Here is a 21,808-nt window from a genome sequence, read left to right as displayed (position 1 = left end):
AGCGGCCGGGCGCGGTGGCTCAAGCCTGTAATCCCAGCACTTTGGGAGGCCGACGGGCGGATCACTTCCAGGTCAGAGGATCGGCACCTGGCGCTGCCGGCACGCAAAACCCGCCTCTACTAAAATACAAAATTAGCCGGGCGTGAGGGTGGCGGGCTCGTGGTCCCAGCTACTTCTGAGGCGAGGAAAGGAGAATGGCGGAACTCCAGAGGCAGAGCTTGCAGTGAGCTTCGAGATCCGCCACTGCACCCAGCCTGGCGATAGAGCTGGCAGACCTCATTCCCCAAAAAAACAAACAAAAATTAGCTGGAGCTGGGCGCAAGTGGGTCGCCCCATAATCCCAGTGACTTTGGGAGGTCAAGCAAGGATGGATCACGAGGCTCTCTCAGAGATCGGTGACCATCCTGACAAACACGGTGAAACCCTGTCTCTACTAAAAATACATGAAAAAAATTAGCCGGGCATGGTGGCGGGTGCTTTTCCAGTCCCAGCTTCTAGGGAGGCTGAGGCAGGAGAATGGCGCGCGTGAACCCCGAGGGGCAGCAGAGCTTGCAGTGAGCGGGAGAGTTCCCGCCACTGCACTCCAGCCTGGTGATGAGCCAGACTCCGCCTCAAAAAAAAAAAAAAAAACAACAAACAAAAACAAAAAAAATTAGCTGGATGTGGTGACATGTGCCTGTAGTCCCAGCCATTTGGGGAGGCTGAGATGGGAGGATCACTTGAGCTGGGGAGGTCAAGGCTGCTGTGAGCTGTGATTGCACCACTGTACTCCAGATTCCAGCCTAAGCAACAGAGCAAGACCCTGTCTCAGATTTTAAAAGTAGAGATAATAGGCAGTCAAGGTGGTGCATGGCTATAGTCCTAGCTACTTGAGAAGCTGAGACAAGAGGGATCCTTGAGATTCCAGGAGGTGGAGCCTGGCTTGGCAACACAGCAAGACCCCATCTCTACCAAAAAAATAACACAATGCTTTCAAAGAACGGCGGAGAATAGAGTGAAGCGTGGTTCAATGCACAATGCAATACAGTAAGCAAACATGATTTGTTTCCTGATACGCCGACAAGGCCGAAACACCGCCCGTCTACTTCCAGATCAAGTCATTCAGGAGAGTGGTGAGCGATCATTTGCTTCACTGCAGTTCAGTCTCCTGTTCAGTGATTCTCCACCAGTTCTCTGAGTAACTGGGATTGATACAGTGCTGACGATGACATAGACTATTGGTTGTCTTCTGACACAGTTGCAGTTAGTTGAGTGTCAAGCGATGAGGCTGCTCGTTTTTCTATTGTGCTGCACCTGTGCCAATTTCCAGGTTGGAAGTGGAAACTACCCGCAGACCAGGCTCTCACTCTTGGAAGCGGAGACGGACCTGCTACTTTCATGGAGCATCGCTCAGCAACACAGATTGCTGCTGCTTTCATTCCTAAACCTAGAAATTGGCACAAAGTGCTCTGCTATTAGAAGCCGATAGCCTCATCCTTGTGATACTCAAGTAACTGCCTTCTGTCAAGGATATTAGTGAGTCTATGTTCAGATCATACATGTCTGTAATCCTAGGGCCATCAGGAGAGGCTGAGGTGGGAGGATCACTTGAGCCAAGGAGTTTGAGGCTGCAGTGAGCCGTGGTCATGCCACTCTCCCCTGGATGACAGTATGAGACAGTATCTGAAGAAAAAAAAAAATCATTTCCACTGCAGAAATTGCCTGCAGTGGGAATTTCTGTGCTTGAGTCTACGCTACCTGCCACAGAGGAATTTATATTGCTTTTACTATTGGAATTTTGTGATCTTCTTATAAAGGATGAAAGACAAACAAGGTTTATAATGCATGGTCTTACAGGGATTTCATTTAAATCTGAAGTGACCAGGAAGTAGGTGAACAGGTCACTATCTTTAAGTTGCATATTAGCTGTTGAGAATTTTCCCCCCATTTATCCAAGGTCTCAGGGTTCCACCAGTGTCTTAGATTTGGTCATTTATTGCTTTAACAATGATTTACTAGGAAAGGGAAAAGAGAAAGCTCCTAAGAGGAGACACATCTAGCAATTTAATTGTGGATTCAGATTCCTACTGAATTAAGCTCACATGAAAGGGACTTGATCACAAGAATAGTGAGAACTAAGAATGCTGGTTTCCTTTTGATTTCAAATTTAGGCAGACTATTAGGTAGCCTCTCATCTTAGCAGGACTTTAATCTTTCCTCGGAAAGCAATCCTTTTATGACTGTGTTGCTATTATCACCTTTACAACTTTCTTGTAAGAGTCAAGACACTCCCCTAAAAGACCCCCAGCCCAGCACACACTACTCCAGCTGTGGCTTTGGCAGGGTTGCTGGAGCAGTGACTTTCCCACGGTCTCCTTGCATCATCTCTATAGGAATGAATGAATTTTTTTCTTTTTTCTTTTTTTTTTTGTTTTTTTTTTTCTTTCTTTTCCCTTCTTTTTTTTTTTTTTTTTTTTTTTTTTGGAGACAGGGTCTCAATCTGTTGTCCAAGCTAGAGTGCAATGGTGCAGTCATGACTCACTGCAGCGTCAACCTTTCAGGCTCAGGTGATTCTCCCACCTCAGCCTTCTGGGTGGCTGGGACCACAGGCATGTGCCACCACGCCTGGCTAATTTTTGTATTTTTAATAGAGACAGGGTTTTGCCATGTTGGCCAGGCTGGTCTTGAACTCCTGACCTCAAATGATCTGCCCACCTTGGCCTCCCAAAGTGCTGGGATCACAGGCGTGAGCCACCACGCCCGGTGGAATGGAATTTTTTTCTAGTAGGCGCTTCTGAGTTGTCTCTGGGGAACTTGAGCTCCACTGAGTTGCTTTTAAAAATTTGTTGCAGTCACTGGGATGGGATTACAGCTGGCTTTAATTTTCCTTATGTGCTTATTTTATTTTATTCTAGTAAAGATGTTTTCAGTTCCTTCTATCTACCAGATATATGCCATACACAAACAGAGCAATAAGTAACACATAGACTCTCTGAGTTGATAATCTACTGGCGGACTATCAACAAGAAAAGCAGTAACCATAGAGCAGAAGATATACCTTGATTGGGGATGCTGAGGATGCCTTGGAAGAACATAAAATGAATGCCACCCAGGGCCAGGCACGGTGGCTCATGCCTGTAATCCCAGCACTTTGGGAGGCCAAAGGGATTGGATCACTTGAGGCCAGGAATTCAAGACCAGCCTGGCCAACATGGCAAAACCCCATCTCTACTAAAAATACAAAAATTAGCTGGGCATGGTGGTGCACACCTGTGGTCCCAGCTACTCGGGAGGCTGAGGCGGGAGGATCACTTGAACCGGGGAGGCAGAGGTTTCAGTGAGCCGAGATTGCACCACTGTACTCCAACCTGGGTGACAGAGCAAGAGACTCCATCTCAAAAAAAAAAAAAAAAAAAAAAAAAGAATGCCACTTAGAGTAGTAGGCCATAGGCTTCTAGAAGGAAGTCATTTTCACATGGAGACCAAAAGGATGAGTTATTGGCTTTATTTTCTGTTCTTTCTTGCGATCCATTACTTACATAATTTTATTAAAACCTACAAGTTTGCAATGTGTCTTGATGCCCAGCTCATACCTGGATTTTCTATTAAGATGTTTAAGGAAGTTTAACTCTCGGGGACACAGATGATACAGTGCATTAACTTCAACAGGGAAGAAAAAAAAAAAGCCTACACTCCCATGGGAAGTGACTACTCTTTTCTGTCTCTATTGGATAGGTGAGAAAATAGACAGCGATACTGGCTTTCTGGGGCAGGGGCAGGGAAGGAAGTTGGGTTGTAAGGTGGCCCTAGACTACTCCTCCAAGACAGTACAAATTATGTCATTGTTCTACTTACTTACTAGCCTGAATTATGCTTGGAATTTAATATGTATATTCTTCTCAACAAAGATAGTTTAAAATGGTGCCCAATTTCCTCAAAAGGAAATTGCTCCCTTAAAAACAACCACTCTAAAAGGTCCACCTCTGTTGATCCCTCTTCCTGCCTGAATACATTCTTTGTAACAATGAAAAGCTGCTATTTGCGGAGCATTTTCGTCTAATTAAATGGGAAACTGACAGCTTTACTTATTTAACACGAACCTCAAGTTGAAGATTCACCCCAAGTTTACAGTTTATACAGCTTTGCACAACCTGCTTTCCTTCTTGGGATGTATTAAATCAAATTAGTAGAAATTGATGGCTGTTAAGAAGCAGCAAGAAGTTATATGTACAGAATTCTGAAATTCTCGATGTCTCAAAGAAATGCATTACCTACTTTGATGTATTCAATCTGCATTTAAGTCCTCTGCCACTTACTATATGACTTTGGCCCAGTTATTTACCTCTAAAACCCTCGGTTTCCTCACCTGTAAAATGGGGAGAGAGTTAACAATATATCTAAGCATGCCTGCATACAGGAAGGGCTCGATAAATGGTAAATGTTTTTCTACCTTATAAAAGGGTAGAAGCTGCAGGGAAAGAAAGAGGGGCGAGGAGAAGAGGACCTGTGATCTTAAGTCAGGAAGGCAGGAATGACAGGGAGGGCACCAAAGGACACACATTAAATCAACAGGAGCAGATCTCGGGGAAAGAGAGGACAATTTTCCGTTTTAGGCACAATGAATGTGAAATGTCAACTGATTGTCAAGATAGAGAAGACTGGGATTTAGAGCTGCTATTATTTTTTACTGAAGGCAACTAAATGTAGGAAAGGTAAATTTAATAAAAGATCTACAGTTAAAAACAAGTCAAGGAACACCCTGCGAAGTAAAATAGAGAAAGAGTGTAATTAGAAATACATTCCTTGGCCAGGCATGGTGGCTCACGCCTATAATCCCAACAGGCTGAGGCAGAGGATCACTTGAGCCAAGGGGTTCAAGACCAGCCTGGGCAATATAGCGAGATCCTGTCTCTGAATTAAAAAAAAGAAAAAAAAAGAAATACATTCCTTTAGTTAAAATGAATAAAATAGGTATCACACAAAGGCCACCACACTGGGTGCAAGGGGTGTCCCTGCCACATGAGACAACATGGTCCTTTATGCTGTTGCTGGTCACAGACAGCAGACCCATTGCTCCTTGTCTTCCCAGAGCCAGGGCTTTCCTTAGGCACAGGTAAAGACTCATCTGCTCCTGAGCAGGCCTAGCTTGGACATCCCCATCTACGAGCCCAGAAATTGGAACGTGTCACTTGGATAGCAGGGGCTGAGACACTGCAGCCCAGACCTGTGACTAGTAAGTAGCAGCCAGGATGATGTCACACTCAATCCTAGCCTTTCCTGAGAAACGCAGCTCCAACCCTCATTGCTGGTGAACGATGTGCATCCTACCCTCAATCACACAGTTCTTACAAAACTATCTTTGCTCTATTGAAACAATATACTTGCTACATGTTGACATACATCAAGGGATATATAATTTTTAATTCCTGGATGAAGAGGTTTCCATCTTAATAAAAGTTGTGTTTACACTGTTAATGACTTTGGAAGAAAAAAAAAAAAAGGCTGGGCACCACAGCTCACTGTAATCCCAGCACTTTGGGAGGCCGAGGCGGGTGGATCATAAGGTCAAGAGATCAAGACCATCCTGGCCAACATAGTGAAACCCCGTCTCTCCTAAAAATACGAAAATTAGCTGGGCGTGTTGGCGCGTGTCTGTAGTACCAGCTACTTGGGAGGCTGAAGCAGGAGAATTGCTTGAACCGGGGAGGCGGAGGTTGCAGTGAGCTGAGATCATGCCACTGCACTCCAGTCTGAAGACAGGGCAAGACTCCGTCTCAAACAAACAAACAAAACAAACTGTATCTACTTCTGCCGCTCCTGGTTTGGTGCAGACTTGATACCTCTTTTGTGAAGCAGCAGCTGAGATGCTGGCCATGGCCAACAAAAAGCCCAAGGAAAGAGTCAAGACAGGGCCGGGGCGGTGGCTCACGCCTGTAATCTCAGCACTTTGGGAGGCCAAGGCGGACAGAGCGCTGCCTGACGTCAGGAGTTCAAGACCAGCCTGGCCAGCATGGTGAAACTCTGTCTCTACTAAAAATACAAAAATTAGCCAGGCATGATAGCAGGTGCCTGTAATCCCAGCTACTCAGGAAGCTGAGGCAGGAGAATCGCTTGAATCCAAGAGACAGAGGTTGCAGTGAGCCGAAATCGTGCCATTGCACTCCAGCCTGGGCAACAGGGTAAGACTCACTCCATCTCAAAAAAAAAGAGTCAAGACAGAACAATGATCATATTAATTAGAAGGTAGCAGGGCAGGATGGTTCTGTGATGCAAGTTTAATTTTTGCATATATGTATATTTTTTGAGATGGAGTCTCGCTCTGTCACCCAGGCTGGAGTGCAGTGGTGCAATCTCAGCTCACTGCAACTGCTGTCTCCTGGGTTCAAGTGATTCTCCTATCTCAGCTTCCCAAGTAGCTGGGACTATAGGCACGCACCACCACCCCTGTATTTTTTTTATTTTTATTTTTGTATTTTTAGTAGAGACGGGGTTTCACCACGTTGTCCAGGCTGGTCTCGAACTCCTGACCTCAAGTGATTCACCCACCTTGGCCTCCCAAAGTGCTGGGATTACAGGCATGAACCACTGCTCTTAGCCTGTGGTGCAGTTTAAGGGGCATACGCCACTCAGTAAACTAGGCCAGGTGTGGTTGCTCACCCCTGTAATCCCAGCACTTTGGGAGGCCAAAGTGGAGAGATCACCTGAGGCCAGGAGTTCGAGACCAGCCTGGCCAACATGGTGAAACTCTGTCTCTACTAAAAATACAAAAATTAGTCGGGCGTGGTGGCACGCCCCTGTAATCCCAGCTACTCAGAAGGCTGAGGCACGAGAATTGCCTAAACTTCGGAGGTGAAGGTTGCAATGAGCCGAGATCGTGCCACTGCACTCCATCCTAGGTGATAGAGCGAGACTCTGTCTCAAAACAAACAAACAACAACAAAAAAAAAAACAAAAAGGAAAGAGGCATACATCTTAGTAAACTACTGGAAGCCTATTGTGAAGGACAGGGTTTGTCAATGAGGCAGATCAGATTCCAATTTGATAGGCAACCAATGAAACAGACACACTTGCACAGTTGGAAAAGGAGGATGAAGATACAACTGAGGTGTTGCAGCAGCAGACAGGAGGTGTCTACTGAAAAGGGAACCTGCTTCTTTACTCCAGAACTCTGTTCTTACAGACCAAGATTATATTCCCAATTAGAAAACTGCAATGTGGTTCCACCATATCCTGACTACTACAGTATAGGTTTCTCTATTCCTTCATTTCCTCCTTCCCCATTGCTTTACTGTACATCAAGTAATTGCTACGTGTGCATAAGCATGTTCACTTTTTTCTTTTTGAGACAGGGTCTCACTCTGTCACCCAGGCTGGAGTGCAATGGCACAATCTTAGCTCACTGCAACCTCCAACTCCCGGGCTCAAGCAATTCTCCCAGCTCAGGCTCTTGAGTAGCTGGGACTAGAGGCCACCCATCAAAATGGCTAATTTTTTTTTTTGTATTTTTTGTAGAGACGAGGTTTTGTCATGTTGCCTAAGCTAGTCTCGAACTCATGAGCTCAAGTGATCCACATACCTCCCAAAGTGCAGGGATTATGGGCATGAGACAGAGCGCCCCACCTGTTGTGTTTTTGGTTGTTTTTGTTTTTGAGATGAAGTCTTGCTCTGTCGCCCAGGCTGGAGTGCAGTGGCGCGATCTCAGCTCACTGCAAGCTCCGCCTCCCGAGTAGCTGGGACTAGGAGCTGCCTACCACCACGCCCGGCTAATTTTTTACGTATTTTTAGTACAGATGAGGTTTCACCGTGTTAGCCAGGATGGCATCGATCTCCTGACCTCATGATCTGCCCCCTTGGCTCCCAAAGTGCTGGGATTACAGGCGTGAGACACCGTGCCCAGCCCCAACCTGTTGCGTTTTTTAAAAACTAAATAGCCGGTATGTTTTGATTGACATCAAGTGGAAATGGGATGGGGAAAAATATTGTGTCAGTGAAAATACACCCTTTCTCCATTAGTGGCATGCTCATTCAACTCTATATTCCAGCAAGTTATTTTGTTCTTGTTTAAACAACAACAAAAACAAAAATCCTTGCATACCTTGTTCAACTGGAGAATTTTAATTGTAAAACCAATGACAATTTTATAACTTTCTTGTACGTAGCTGTTACAAGTAAGGCAATCTGTCTTTAAGTAGGAATAAATTACTCTAAAAAAGGAATCCTAGTAGTTTTCCCTTCAAGCCAAGCATCTTGTTGTTTAAATAAACTTTTTAAAAGTGTATCTAAGTTTTAGGTGGAATAAAACAAAACTTGAGTCTGTTGTTGTGCTCTTTTAAGCCAAATTCTTCATTCTAAAGCATCAGCTGCTCTCGCTGGTAAGGGTCACATACATGAGTATATGGTGCTAAGACTTTAACTTTTTCTGGGTTGGCCAAGCCACAGCTTCTTGCTTGCTGTCTTGGTACTTTAGTCAGCAGAAGGCCTGCGTGGGCTTCTGGGCAGAAGGTTGCAGATCTGGCTGGTTTCCATACACCATGAGCCATTTGGCAGAAAACTTGGCCAGGGTACAGAAACACTTTAAGTGATTCCATGGGTGTGGAGACATCCTTGCAATCCTCCTTTTTCCTTCCCTTTTAACACATGTATCTGAGCTGCCAAAAACCCCTTTTATATGGGCCATGGGCACTGTTTTTGGTGTTTGTTAGGTCTGAAGAGGGAGCCTTGAAAAGCCTTAGCCTGCACTTTCCGCTGGCAGTTCTTTTGCATGAGTTGCTCTTTCAACACCTTGGCCAAGACACCTGCCCTCTCCCCTCCAGAACCCGAGACTGCCCACGTGACCAGCACCAATGCAGTTTAATGGTATTTAAGTCAGTTTCCAGACTGGCTGCAAAACCTAAACACATCTCTAAAAATCAAAGAGAGAAAGTATATGTGTTTATAGTCTCATTAGTTTTCCTCTGTCACAAAAAAAAAAAAAAAAGCTCACTTCACACAGCAAGATTTTCCTCAAATGAATAGTTCAAATACAATAATACATCTCTCTATGGAGAAAACTTTAATGGTTACAGTTTATACAGTTACGGTTATAACTGTAATGGTTACAGTTATAATGATCTCTATTGAGATCATTAATAATCAGTATTGTTGGTTAATGAACTGAGGGTAGAGAGGAAAGACAAATGGAATGTTTGGTTAAGCAGTCAAACTACACAAATATGTTTAGGACTAGAGTAAAAAATGGGGAGGGGGCAGAAAGGCTCGGAGAAGGGGAAATTTCTTTTTCTTCCTTTTCCCTCCCTTCTTCCCTCCGTTTCTTCCTTCCTCCCTCCTTTCTTCCTTTTCTTTCTCTCTTTCTTCTTTCTTCTCTCTCAAGGGCTAGAGTGAAAAACGGGGAGGGGGCAGAAAGGCTCGGAGTAGGGGAAGTTTCTTTCCCTCCCTACCTCCCTCCTATTTTTTCGATCCCAGGCTGGAGTGCAGTGGCGTGATCTCGGCTCACTGCAACCTCAGCCTCCCCGGCTCAAGTGATTCTCATGCCTCAGCCTCCCGAGTAGCTGGGATCACAGGTGCATGCCACCATGCCCAGCTAATTTTTCTATTTTTAGTAGAGACGGGTTTCACCATGTTGGCCAGGCTGGTCTCAAACTCCTGACCTCAAGTGATTCGCCCACCTCAGCCTCCTCAAGTGCTGAGATTACAGGTGTGAGCCGCCGCGCCTGGCCATTTCTTGCATTCTTGAGGATGAAAGGAAGGGGGCAGGAACAAGGATACCAGCCTCTGGAGGAGCTGGCGCACATAGTATTCATGCAGGAAGAGGGTGCAGGAAGGAGAGGGACTATTGGCCTTAAGCCTCTTTTATATAACTTGGCATCCTGGAAATCTGACTAGCTTGTTCAGCGGAAGCTGTTTCTAGGGTGGACAGACCACAATTTAAGTCAAAGGGTGTGTATGCTTTCCTCTTTCTTCTGCCCCAGCAAAGAGACTTGAAAAACTGCAGGAGTAACTGCTTGTTTCTCTGTGGACAACAAAATAGGAGAAAGGGGCTAGATATCAAAATGGATTTGAAATACATTGAAAAGTATTTATCTGGATTAGCAATGAGACAAATAGATACAGTAACTGCTAAGGCATGTAATGTGCTCTGCTAGGTCATCTTAATCCAGCATCACAACCTTCCCATAGTGGAGACAAGAAGGGAACAATTCCTTACTCTGCAGAGGTAAATATGGAGGCAGCTCTTGACCTTAGCCTAGGTTATGCAACAAGTCAGGAAAAGCCAGCATATGGGATCTTTGAGAACGAAGGGATATCTCAGAGTCTATGGTGCTATTTGAGTGCTGCATGAATGAGATCAGCAGTCTTGTTTTCTCTCCAAGAACGCTATGTGACTCTCAAAATCAGCACTTCCTTCCATTTGACCATGCATCATTTTTCTTTTTTTCCGGAGATGGAGTCTGCTCTGTTGCCCAGGCTGGAATGCAGTGGTGCAATCTCAGTTCACTGCAACCTCCACCTCTGGGCTCAAATTATTCTCCTGCCTCAGCCTCCCAAAGAGCTGAGATTACAGGTGTGCACCACCATGCCCAGTTAATTTTTGTATTTTTAGTAGAAATGAGGTTTTCCCATGTTGGCTGGTTGGGCTGGTCTCGAACACCTGACCTCAGATGAGGTCTCCCAAAATGTTGGGATTATAGGCATGAATCACTGTGCCTGGCCTGACCATGTATCATTTTTTATACTGCAAAAATAATTAGGCAAAGAGCTATAAAATCATGGGCAATGCCGGGCGCCGTGGCTCACGCCTGTAATCCCAGCACTTTGGGAGGCCGAGGCGGGCAGATCAAGAGGTCAGGAGATCAAGATCAACCTGGCTAACACAGTGAAACCCCCATCTCTACTAAAAATACAAAAAATGAGCAGGGCATGGTGGCACGCGCCTGTAGTACCTGCTACTCGGGAGGCTGAGGCAGGAGAATGGCGTGAACCCGGGACGTGGAGCTTGCCATGAGCTGAGATCATGCCACTGCACTCCAGCCTGGGCGACTGAGCGAGACTCTATCTCAAAAAAAAAAAAAAAAATCATGGGGAACAACATGCAATTAACTGTGATTTCCTATGTCCCTTCCCCAGGGATCATGAAACTATCTGATAGGGCTTTTCCATTTTTTTAGTTTTGAGACAAGGTCTCAGTCTGTCTTTCAGGCTGGAGTGCAAGTAGCATGATCATGGCCACAGTTCACTGCAGCCTCAACCTCCTGGGCTCAAGTTATCCTCTCATCTCAGCCTCCTGAGTAGCTGGGACTACAGGCACATGCTATGGTACCCAGCTAATTTTTAAATTTTGCAGAGATGAAGTCTCACTATGTTGCCCAGGCTGGTCTCTAACTTCTGGGCTCAAGCGATCCTCCTGCCTTGTTCTTCCAAGGTGCTGGGATTATAGCCACTGCCCCCAGCGCCTTCTCCATTTCTAGTAACTCATGTGTTTCACTTTGTGTCAATCTTCTAGACATAAAGCTTCAAGAAACAGAATTACTTAAGAAACAGAATTACTTACGTAGAGTTTATAAAGAATGCCAATGAGATACACCAAAAGAAATAACTGAGGCTGATTCTTTGGGATAAAAATGCCCCTTCCTACCTCTCTTATTTTAATCTCCCTTGGACTGTAGCAAAAATCTTAACTGCTTATTAAAAGTACACTATGGACACAAAGCAAACATATGCAAAACAGCTGAACACACGGTTAGGAACGTTGGAAGCTCGAGTCTGTTTGACCCCCATTCCTCTTGGCCTAAGATGCTGATTTTATCAGGACTGGGATATTAAAAACACTGTGTGTAGGCCGGGCGCGGTGGCTCATGCCTGTAATCCCAGCACTTTGGGAGGTTGAGGTGGGTGGATCATGAGGTCAGGAGTTCAAGACCAGTCTGGCCAAGATGGTGAAACCCCATCTCTACTAAAAATACAAAAATTAGCCAGGCATGGTGGCGGGTGCCTGTAATCCCAGCTACTCAGGAGGCTGAGGCAGTGAATTGCTTGAACCCAGGAGGCAGAGGGCTCACTGCACTCCAGCCTGGGCGACAGAGCGAGACTTTGTCTCAAAAAAAAAACAAAAAACAAAAAACAAAAAAAAAACCACCACTGTGTGTAAAACAAGCAATAAAGCCTACTCCTTAGGCTGAACTGGGTGCATCTGCCTGGCTGTATGTGGAGGGAAAGGTCCTCAGACACAATGAGCACAGAGTCACAAGGTCATCTTGGATGTGAGCAAACCTCATTTTAATTGCAAAATACTTCATTTACAGCACATTCAATAATGAACCTACAGGAGAGTTGCTGACTTTGGAACATATGAATATATAAAAATCCCTTGCAATTCAGGTAGTCAAGATAAAAAGCGATACAAGGAAAACAATCCTCATTTTTCTGAAAACTTTTACATTTTAAAAGGTGACTAGACATACTTGGAAGTTCAAAGTAGCAGGACGTAGCTTGCAGGGAAAGGAAAACTCTTTTCCATGCTGTTAGGCAAAACTGTATCAAATATATCCCAATTCCACTTGATCAAGTCAGTTGGATGACCGCCTTGAACCAAGCCAGGGCAGAACGGTTAGTAAAAGCAGGCCCTGGGTGGGGATGCGAATCCAGAAGAGGGGCACCAGATCCCACGCAGCGCCAAGCACATCCATTCCACCCTCTAACACATACGAGGCACGTCACCCCATGTCCCTGGACACAAGATCCATGAGAACAGTCAGCAGATGGTCACTGCTCCCACGGCCTGGTGCTTTCTAATGGTCTTAATTCAGGCCATGGAGAAAATCCTTTACCACCAAACGCACACTGTCATTGAACTTAAGTCATAAAGGATGTTGTGGGGGGAATTCTTGTAACACAAATGTAAGGACTTCTATTTACCTAATTAGAACAATCATTACACAATTGACATTCCTGTTTCCATAAGGTTTTGTTCTCTATGCTGGAATGGCTGAAGAAGTAGTTATCTATTTTTGGTTTTATTTTACATTTTCAAATGAGAGGGAACAGAGAGAAAAAATGTGACTAACTGCCCAACTGGGGCCCAGCAGGTACAAAAGCAGACTTATCTGACTCTAGGTCCACCAGATTTGGGGGAAGTTTCAGTGCCTAGGGAAGGTTAGTGAAGCCCGTTATATCCCCGATCCTACAGGAAGAATTCCACAGCTAATCTATCACAGTGTTCTAGCAAAGCATATATTGAAAACTACAGTTTTCAACCTAACATCTAAATTTTAAAAAGTAGCATTTCAGCAACAAACAAGCTCAGAGAGCTCATCGCAAAAGTGAAATAACAGAACTATTGCTCAGATGTCTGCAAAGTCAAGCTGCTGCCCTCAGCTCCGCCCACTCGAAGGCTCAGGCAGACACGTAAGGTGGCGGCGGCTCCTTGGCAGCACCATTCACAGTGGCATCATCATACGGGGGTAGCAGCACCTGAGAAGAAAGAGGGACGGCAAGAGTTAGTGTTTCAAGAGCACGTACGTTCCCTGAGGTTTAGCTTTCACTGAACTTTTATGCAACTAAACATGTTCCACAACTTGTATCAAGTTCAATTTTCTAGCAAGTGGATACACTTCATTAAAAGACTTTTTGAATCCCTAAAGGAGCAAATGGAGAGCGACTCTCAAGCCGTGAGTTCTTCTAACCCTGTCCATGTGTACCTGGATGGCCAGAGGTCGGTGACTCTAGAAGAAACGGTGAGGGCTCTGAAGAGGAAAAAGGACCCCTAGGTGAGTGTGTCCGTGTGCACACACAAATAGGACTTGACTGACTACAGTAACCACTCATGGTGAGAACTGCAAAGTGTAGTGAAAATGCCAAGCTTTTGGTATCAGCCTGGATTTAAAGCCTGGGTCAGTCACATTTTATCAGCGTAGCCTTGGGTAAGTTACTTAACATCAGTTTCCGTGTCTATGAAATAAGGATACCTGAGAGTTGGCAGTCTACACACTGGCTGATTTCAGCTTTCTTGGAGTAGAAAATGGAATACAGAATAGTTGCATCACCCTTCATTCAGTAAACTAACATTTATTATGCATCTAGTACGTAATAGTCATTGTGAGTATAAGATAATTAAGACAAAAGACAGTCCCTGCCCTTTAGAAGCTCAGAGAGGAGAAGACAAAATAAAACCTCACCCCCCTCAAGTGATTTGTGGAAAGGGAAAGACTATTCACAAACGAAACCACACTTGGTTAGATTTTCTATCAGGAATATCATTTATGGTAAAGCGGTATTCATCAATTTTGTTAATTTTCATTTATCTGTCCCTTTAGCTCCTACCAGAACAACACTAAAATTTTAAGTCTGTTTCAAGTTTTTGTCACATTGCGTACACACACACAACACACACACCCCTCCTCTCTAGCTCTACACACTTCATTACTTCCCTCCTCCCAGTCTTGGGGCTTCTGTAGGGCTGAAGCCAGTCTCACTTCCCCGAGGCTGGGCCAGTGCCTATCTCACAGCAGGAACTCAGATGTCTGCAGAGTGATGGAGGTGCCATTTAGGCCCCTGAAAAGCCTGTATGGTTCCTTCGGCCACCTAGGCAGAGGGCACCTGTACTGGCTAGGGTCCAATCAGAACACAGAAGCCACACAGGGATGTGAATAAAGTTTAATGAACAATTATTAACAGGGGACTGAGGAGCGGGGAACTGACTAATGGGGGGAAAAGAGCACTAATGGATATGAAGATTGAAGGAGGGCACTCAGGAAGGAACAAGCTAGAACAGAGGTCCCCAGGGCTGGGCTGAGACACGGCTGGGGAGGGTGTGGCTGAAGCCCAATGGACAGTGAAGAAGCTTCCAGCTGAACCAGGTAGAGGCCAGTGTGCATAGAAGTGCCTGCGGGAAGCCGTTCCTGGGAGCCACTGCCCGCACTGGAAACCGCCTGAGAGGCAGGGGGTGCTGGCAGGCCTGTCATGAGGAGGTGCTGCCGCCGCTGTCTCTGCTTGCACTGGGCCCTGGGGAGCACTGCCAATAAGACCTGAACACTGCAGAAGCACACAGGAACTGGGGGCGGGCGGGGGGCAGGGGCTTTCCTCCTCCAGTGCCCTCCGACGGGCCTGGCTAAACAGGGTCAGGAGGTAAAGGAGGAGTATGTGCAAGGCCCAGCCCACTTCAAGCTAAATGGGACTCTGGAGCTCTGATGCAAGAAGCGGATAACTGGCCAGCAACACACAGGCAAAGGCAATGCGCCAGAGTCGCGCCCGCCAGCTCCCCGGCCTTTGTTCCTGAAAGAGGTAGTGACTTTGCCTATGTGCTAAATACTTTATATGTCAGGTATTACTCAAGGCACAGACTGGAGCAAATGTTCAGCGTTGCCCACGTGGAAAAGGAATGGAGTAGGCAAGATACACTCAGTACAGAACACACGCCTGAGGCAAGGAAGCACAACAGGAAACCAGGTCCAACAAACCAGCACCCACTGAGCACCTAGGTGTCCAGGGCACTCAGTCACAGCGACTCGAACCTGAAAACATGTCTGTTCAGGGGCCTGCAGTCTAGCAGAAGGCAGACACAGGTAAAACTCAACATGAGCAATGTGTGGATGTAGACAAGATAGGAAAGGACAGACAAGGACAACCAATTTAAGCTGGGGAGTCAAGGAAGGCCTCTCAGTAGGATGACCAGGCGTGCAGTAAAGAGGATGACATTCCAGTAGGGAGTTAAGAGAGAAGCAGGCCACAGGGCACTTTCTGGAAACTGCAAGGGGTTCACTGCATTGAACACCGAAGGGAGAATGTTGCAGAGATGAATGAAGTTGGAAAGATAGGCAAGGGTCAGCACATGAAGAGAGCCTCATGGTCGACCTTGACAAGTTCTAGCCAGTATCTAACAACAGCATCTCCACTAGCAATTCCGCAAGTGTCTGCTTGAGCTGCAGGAAGAAAAAAGTATTCTCTAAAACAAAGCAACAGCTGTCTTCTCTGCATGTGCATATTGGACTTTAGGACTGAGCCCCCAGCACACATATGTGTGTGTGCATTAGATACAGCAACTTATAACAAGTGGAAACAGCTGTGACCAGCACCGGAAATATTAAATTTTAGCATGACTGAGCTTCAACACAATGCCCCACCACTGCATTAAACAATTAACTGATTCATATACTTATCTTTAGATAAATTATCCTAAATCACGGTAGAGCTACTTAAATGTTTAAAACCTAGAGATGGGGTATTGCCACGTTGCCCAGGCTAGTCTAGAACTCCTGGCCTCAAGTGATCCTCCCACCTCAGCCTCCCAAAGTGTTGGGATTACAGGCATGAGCCACTGTGCCCGACCTGTAGAGCTACGTCAAAGGTAAAAATCAGCTATCACAGCCACCATTTTTTTCTGAGCAAAACACAATATTCAAATCAAAATCTGCAAAATGTTCACAGATTAACATAAAATATTCTTGAAAAAAAAATGGTGCTGCAAATCTGCCTTTTGTTTGTCAAAATAAAACTTTCACATTACATTTGGCAGTCTGTCACTATTTCTTGTTATTCATCTTCAAACTCATTTTAAAGTTTCATTTTAAATCAATGCTTTAACATATTTGTTTTTTTTTTGTTGTTGTTGTTTTTTTTTTAGACAGAGTCTTGCTCTGTCACCCAGGCTGGACTGCAGCAGCACGATCTTGACTGACTGCAATCTCCGCCTCCTGGGTGCAAGTAATTCTCCTGCCTCAGCCTCCCAAGTAGCTGGGATTACAGGCATGTGCCACCACACCCAGCTAATTCTTAGTTTTAGCAGAGATGGGGTTTCACCACGTTGGCCAGGCTGGTCCCGAACTTCTGCCCTCAGGTGATCCACCTGCCTCAGCCTCCCAAAGTACAGGGATTATGGGTATAAGCCACCATGGCTAGCCAGTCAGTACTTTAACATCCTGATAGTCTTTTCTTTCAAATATTCTATGGCCTTGGACCTTTAATCCAAAGCTTAAGATACTTGGAGAAGAATTTCTCCTTTCATTAAAGTTTCTGACACCCTCCCTTGTTTTCACTTTTCCTTCAACACATACTAAATACTGATTGCAAAATATTCTCCAGATGACGCCTTTGGACTACTTTCAAAGGTTCCCCACATGGCATTGGTTTTAAATCCTTATAGGGGCAGTATCATCTTTTTATCTAAGTGCTGCTGATATTATTGACGATTTAAAGGAAGGGCTGGTGAAGGAAGCATTGCCACAGTTTCCACTGCAGTCTATTCACTACAAACACTTGCTATTTTTCTTTTCTACAAGGATCAGTCAAGTACTCCAAAATCTGAGAAAATAACTACAGGATCAATGAACACAGAATGTGCCCATTAAGGTGCCATATAACAAAACTGGTGACAACTCTATTATTTTGACATTTGTGGAAGCTGGTGTTAATCACTCTTTTTGTTTTTAAAAATTTAACCATTCACAATGAATGATCAAAAATAATCTCTGAGAACTAAGAATATAGGTCATGCCCTACTTCTGAAGTCACTTCCTGACAAGCAGCAGCTACTCAAGGACCATCTAGATAAACATACTCATGAGTTTAAAACCACAACCACAGACTGCTTTAGGTCAAGCAATGCTTAAAACAACCAAATTCTAATCTAAGTTCAGTTTCTTGGAGTTGGTTTTAACATGAGTTCAGCTACGGAACGGCTGGATGACAGTGGAACTCTCTTCCACACAGAAGAAAAATCCCCCTAATGCCCTCAGAAGTTCTTTAGGAAGATTATCCTCTGTCTATATGTAATGTCTCTTCTACTGAAGTTGTTATGCGAGGTGACAGCCTACTGGTGGGAAAGAAACTCATCATTCATTCCAATTCAACTCAACAAAGATTCAGAGTGTTACCAGAGGTAACTTCATTCTTCTTAGCTACATCAACATATAGAACAGTTGTGGGGAGAAATAAATCAAAGGTTGCAAAATCTGACATCCTAGAATAAAAGTGATTCCAACTAGGCCAAAATCCACAAGACATTAATAATTTGGGGAAACTGGCTGGGTACAGTGGCTCATGCCTATAATCCCAACAGTCTGGGAAGTTGAGTGAGGTGGGTATATGTTTGAACCCATGAGTTGGAGACCACCCTGGGCAAAATAGCAAGACTCCATCTCTATTTAAATTTAAAGTATTTTTGGGAAAACGAATTCACTCCATCAAATAATAATAAATGACAAAATGCTCAGGAGGGAAGAACTATTTATTGGTAAAAACAGAAAATATTTAGGCCCAGCACAGTGGCTCACGCTGTAATTCCAGTAGTTTGGGAGGCCGAGGCAGGCGGATCACCTGAGGTAGACAGTTTGAGACCAGCCTGACCAACATGAAGAAACCCTGTTTCTACTAAAAATACAAAATTAGCCAGGCGTGGTGGTGCATGCCTGTAATCCCAGCTACTTGGGAGGCTGATGCAGGAGGATTGCTTGAACCCAGGAAGTGGCAGTTGTGGTGAGCTGAGATCATGCCACTGCACTCCAGCTTGGACAACAAGAGCGAAACTCCGCCCAAAAAAAAGGAAGGAAGGAAGGGAGGGAGGGAGGGAGGAAAAAGGGAGGAAGGGAGGAAGGGAGGGAGGGAGGGAGGGAGGGAGGGAGGAAGGGAGGAAGGAAGGAAGGAAGGAAGGAAGGAAGGAAAATATTTGGATACTAAGGTTAGAACTGGACTGTTACTGTAATATTAGTTAAGTCACTAAAGGCTTCTTTGGAATTCTACAGTTGCTAGCATTACATTCACCAAAGTATGAAGTATAAATTATACAAGGGTCTTCAGACATTCATAAAAATATATCACAAAACGTTAAAAGATATGATTGTGTTGGTGTGGTGGCTCACACCTGTAACTCCAACACTTTTGGAAGCCAAAGCAGGAGGACTGCTTGAGTTCAGGAGTTCCAGAACAGTGTGGACAACATAGCAAGACCCTGTCTCTACAAAAAATACAAAAATTAGCCTTAGGAGGCTGAGGTGGGAGGATTGTTTTAGCAAGACCCTGTCTCTACAAAAATACAAAAATTAGCCTTAGGAGGCTGAAGTGGGAGGACTGTTTGAGCCCAAGGGGTTGAGGCTGCAGTGAACCATGATTGTACCACTGCACTCCAACCTAGGTGAGAGAGGAAGGAAGGAAGGAAGGAAGGAAGGAAGGAAGGAAGGAAGGAAGGAAGGAAGCTAAAAGGAGGAGGGAGGGAGTGGAGGAGGGAGGGAGGGAGGGAGGGAGGGAGGAAGGAAGGGAAGGGAAGGAAGGAAGGGAAGGAAGGAAGGAAGGAAGGAAGGGAAGGGATGAAGGAAGGAAGTGAAGGGAAGATAGTGGATGGAATGAAGGTGGATGGGTGGAGTGGTGGTTAAAATAGTAGAGTAGGGGAAAAGAATATGGAATGAAGTGGATAGTCAAGGAATGGAAAAGAGTGGGGGTGACTTAATGGAGGAAGAGAATACCACACAGAATAAACAGAAGGTGGAAGGAAATGAGCTGACGTAAAGGATAAAAATAATTGGCGGATAAGGCAGGTGATAAGGAATGTTGATCCAATGATGACATGAAGTCCGTGAAAGCCTGTGGCTATAAAAAATGTTGAACCATAAACTCCACTGGAAATAGTAAAGGGTGCTTCAAAGTATTCTGATATTTGTAGGAGGGTGCAGTAGATACCTAGCAAAATTGTAATAAATAGTGCTTGAATTGTTTGTTTTCGATTAAACTGTGATAAGCTCAGGTAATTGAAACTCCTGATGCAAGCAATATGGACATGTTTAAGAGTGGTACTTCTAGGGGGTTTAGAGGAGTAATGCCTGTTGGGGGGTCAACGTCCTCCTAGTTGTGGAGTGGGGACTAGGCTAGAGTGATAAAATGCTCAGAAGAATCCAGCAAAGAAGATTTCTGAGATGATAAATAAAATTATTCCGTAGCGGAGGCCTTTTTGGACAGGTGTTGTGTGATGGCCTTGGTATGTACTTTCTTGGACAATGTCACATCTTCATTGGTATATGGTGTGTTAGTCAGTAGGCCTAGTGTTAGTAGGGTGGTAGAGTAGAAGTGAAATCACACGGCCAGGCCGGATATTATCAGGAGGGCTGAGAGGGCCCCTGTTAGTGGTCAGGGGCTGGGTTTAACTATGTGGTAGGCATGCGAATTGTGGGTCATTAGGTATTGTCATGTAAGCAGAGGCTTAGTAAGAATGTAAAAACATAGGCTTGAATTAGGGCAACAGCGATCTCCAGGGTGGTTAGTAGGATTAGGATTATAAAGATAATTGAAGTTGTGGGGAGATTAATGGTTGACAGTGCCAGTGTGGCAGTTCCAATCAAGTGTATGAGTAGGTGGCCTGCTGTGATATTGGCAGTTAGGTGTACAGCCAGGGCTAGTGGTTGGATAAATAGGCTAATGGTTTCAATGATTACTAGTATAGGGATAAGGGGTATGGGTGTGCCTTGTGGCAAAAAGTGAGCCAAAGAGTTTTTAGTTTTAAAGCCAAGGCCTGTAATTACTGTGTTTGTTCATAGAGGGATTGCTATGGCTAGGTTTATGGATAATTGGGTAGTTGGTGTAAATGAATGGGGTGAGAGTCTGAGGAAGTTTGTTGTGGTAATAAAGATAATTAGGGATGTTAGTATAAGGGATCAGGTTAGTCCTTTGACATTATGAATTATCATTATTTGTTTTAGGGTAAGTTGAATTCGTCATTGCTGAGTAGTGATTAGTCAGTTACTGATAAGGTGTTTGGAAGTTGGAATTAGTAGGGAGGCAAATAAAATGATTGGTACTACAGCACATAGGCCTAACATTGTTGGGGCAATAAATGGGGTAACTAGATTTTTGTTCATTTTGATTCTCAAGGGCTGTCATGATTTTGTATATCAATTATTTTTGGTGAGGTAGGTAGATGATAATTTGTGCTTAATAGTTTTAGTTGAATGGTGAGGAATAGTGTAAAGAGCGTGGATACAATAATAGCAGGTCATGTGGAGGTATCTAGTTGAGGCATCTCACTGCAGAGAGATATTATTTCTCTCATTCTTTAACTTAAAAGGTTAATGCTGGGGCAGCTGTACAGTGGATCTATGGAGAGAGTTCAAAGTGGGCTTAGAGGTGAAGGTGCAGTAGACCTATGGGATGAAGGTACAGTAGATCTATAGTGTGAATACAGGCCCTATTTCGAAGATTTTTAGTGGAATTAGTTCTAGAACAATAGGTATAAAACTATGGTTGGCTCCACAGATTTCTGAGCACTGTCCGTAGGAGACGCCTGGCCGTAGAGCCGATAAAGCAGCGGAGAAAATGCGGGGGACGAGTGAGAGTTACATCCTATTCAAAAGGCATCTCACACTGATCATCAGCAACTAGCAAAGCAGACTATTATTTTTAAATATGAAGCTAAGTACAGAAGAAATGAGTGAAAAAGCTGAGAGTGTTTTCTGCTGGGGTGAAAAAGTAGGGGATGGGGGAGGGAGTGATGGGATGATTAAAAAACAAACCTTTTGATTCTATGATTATTAGGGATGTGTGTGTAATACGGTGTTAAAAGCAACATTTTAAAAATAAAAAGATAATCATGGCAGTCAAAATGGAAAGAGGAAGTCAGTCATCATGGGGAAGCTTTCAGCCTGAGGATGTGGGCGGGTGAAGACAACCCATTCCTTTGGCCTTCCCAGTTGGCAGGTGAGTTGTAAGCTTTTACCTATGAGCTTCTGCAAGGGCCTGGGAAACAACCCAACTTGTCAAAGAGGCGACTTTCAACACAAGGAAGGGCAGCAGGGCCTGAACACGTGCACTATAGACCCTAAGTAAAGTAAGGGGGAGTACCGTGCTGTTTGAAGTC

The 21,808-nt window shown here is 44.7% G+C and overlaps 1 protein-coding gene across 1 annotated transcript in view; it reads right to left on the bottom strand.

Annotated features, from left to right (window-relative positions):
* Positions 1-12,228: 12,228 nt before the first annotated feature.
* LAPTM4B (lysosomal protein transmembrane 4 beta) overlaps positions 12,229-21,808 on the bottom strand; it is a 74,761-nt gene continuing 65,181 nt past the window's right edge. Inside the window, 1 exon segment of the mRNA XM_003903001.5 lies at positions 12,229-13,446. Within this exon segment, the coding sequence (XP_003903050.4) occupies positions 13,369-13,446 (78 nt within the window). The 3' untranslated portion in view covers positions 12,229-13,368.

Source organism: Papio anubis, chromosome 8 (genome assembly GCF_008728515.1).
Source record: "Papio anubis isolate 15944 chromosome 8, Panubis1.0, whole genome shotgun sequence".
In the NCBI taxonomy this organism is placed as follows: domain Eukaryota; kingdom Metazoa; phylum Chordata; class Mammalia; order Primates; family Cercopithecidae; genus Papio; species Papio anubis.
The sequence above is the reverse complement of the archived record's forward strand: the minus strand, read 5'-3'. Positions and strand labels throughout refer to the sequence as shown.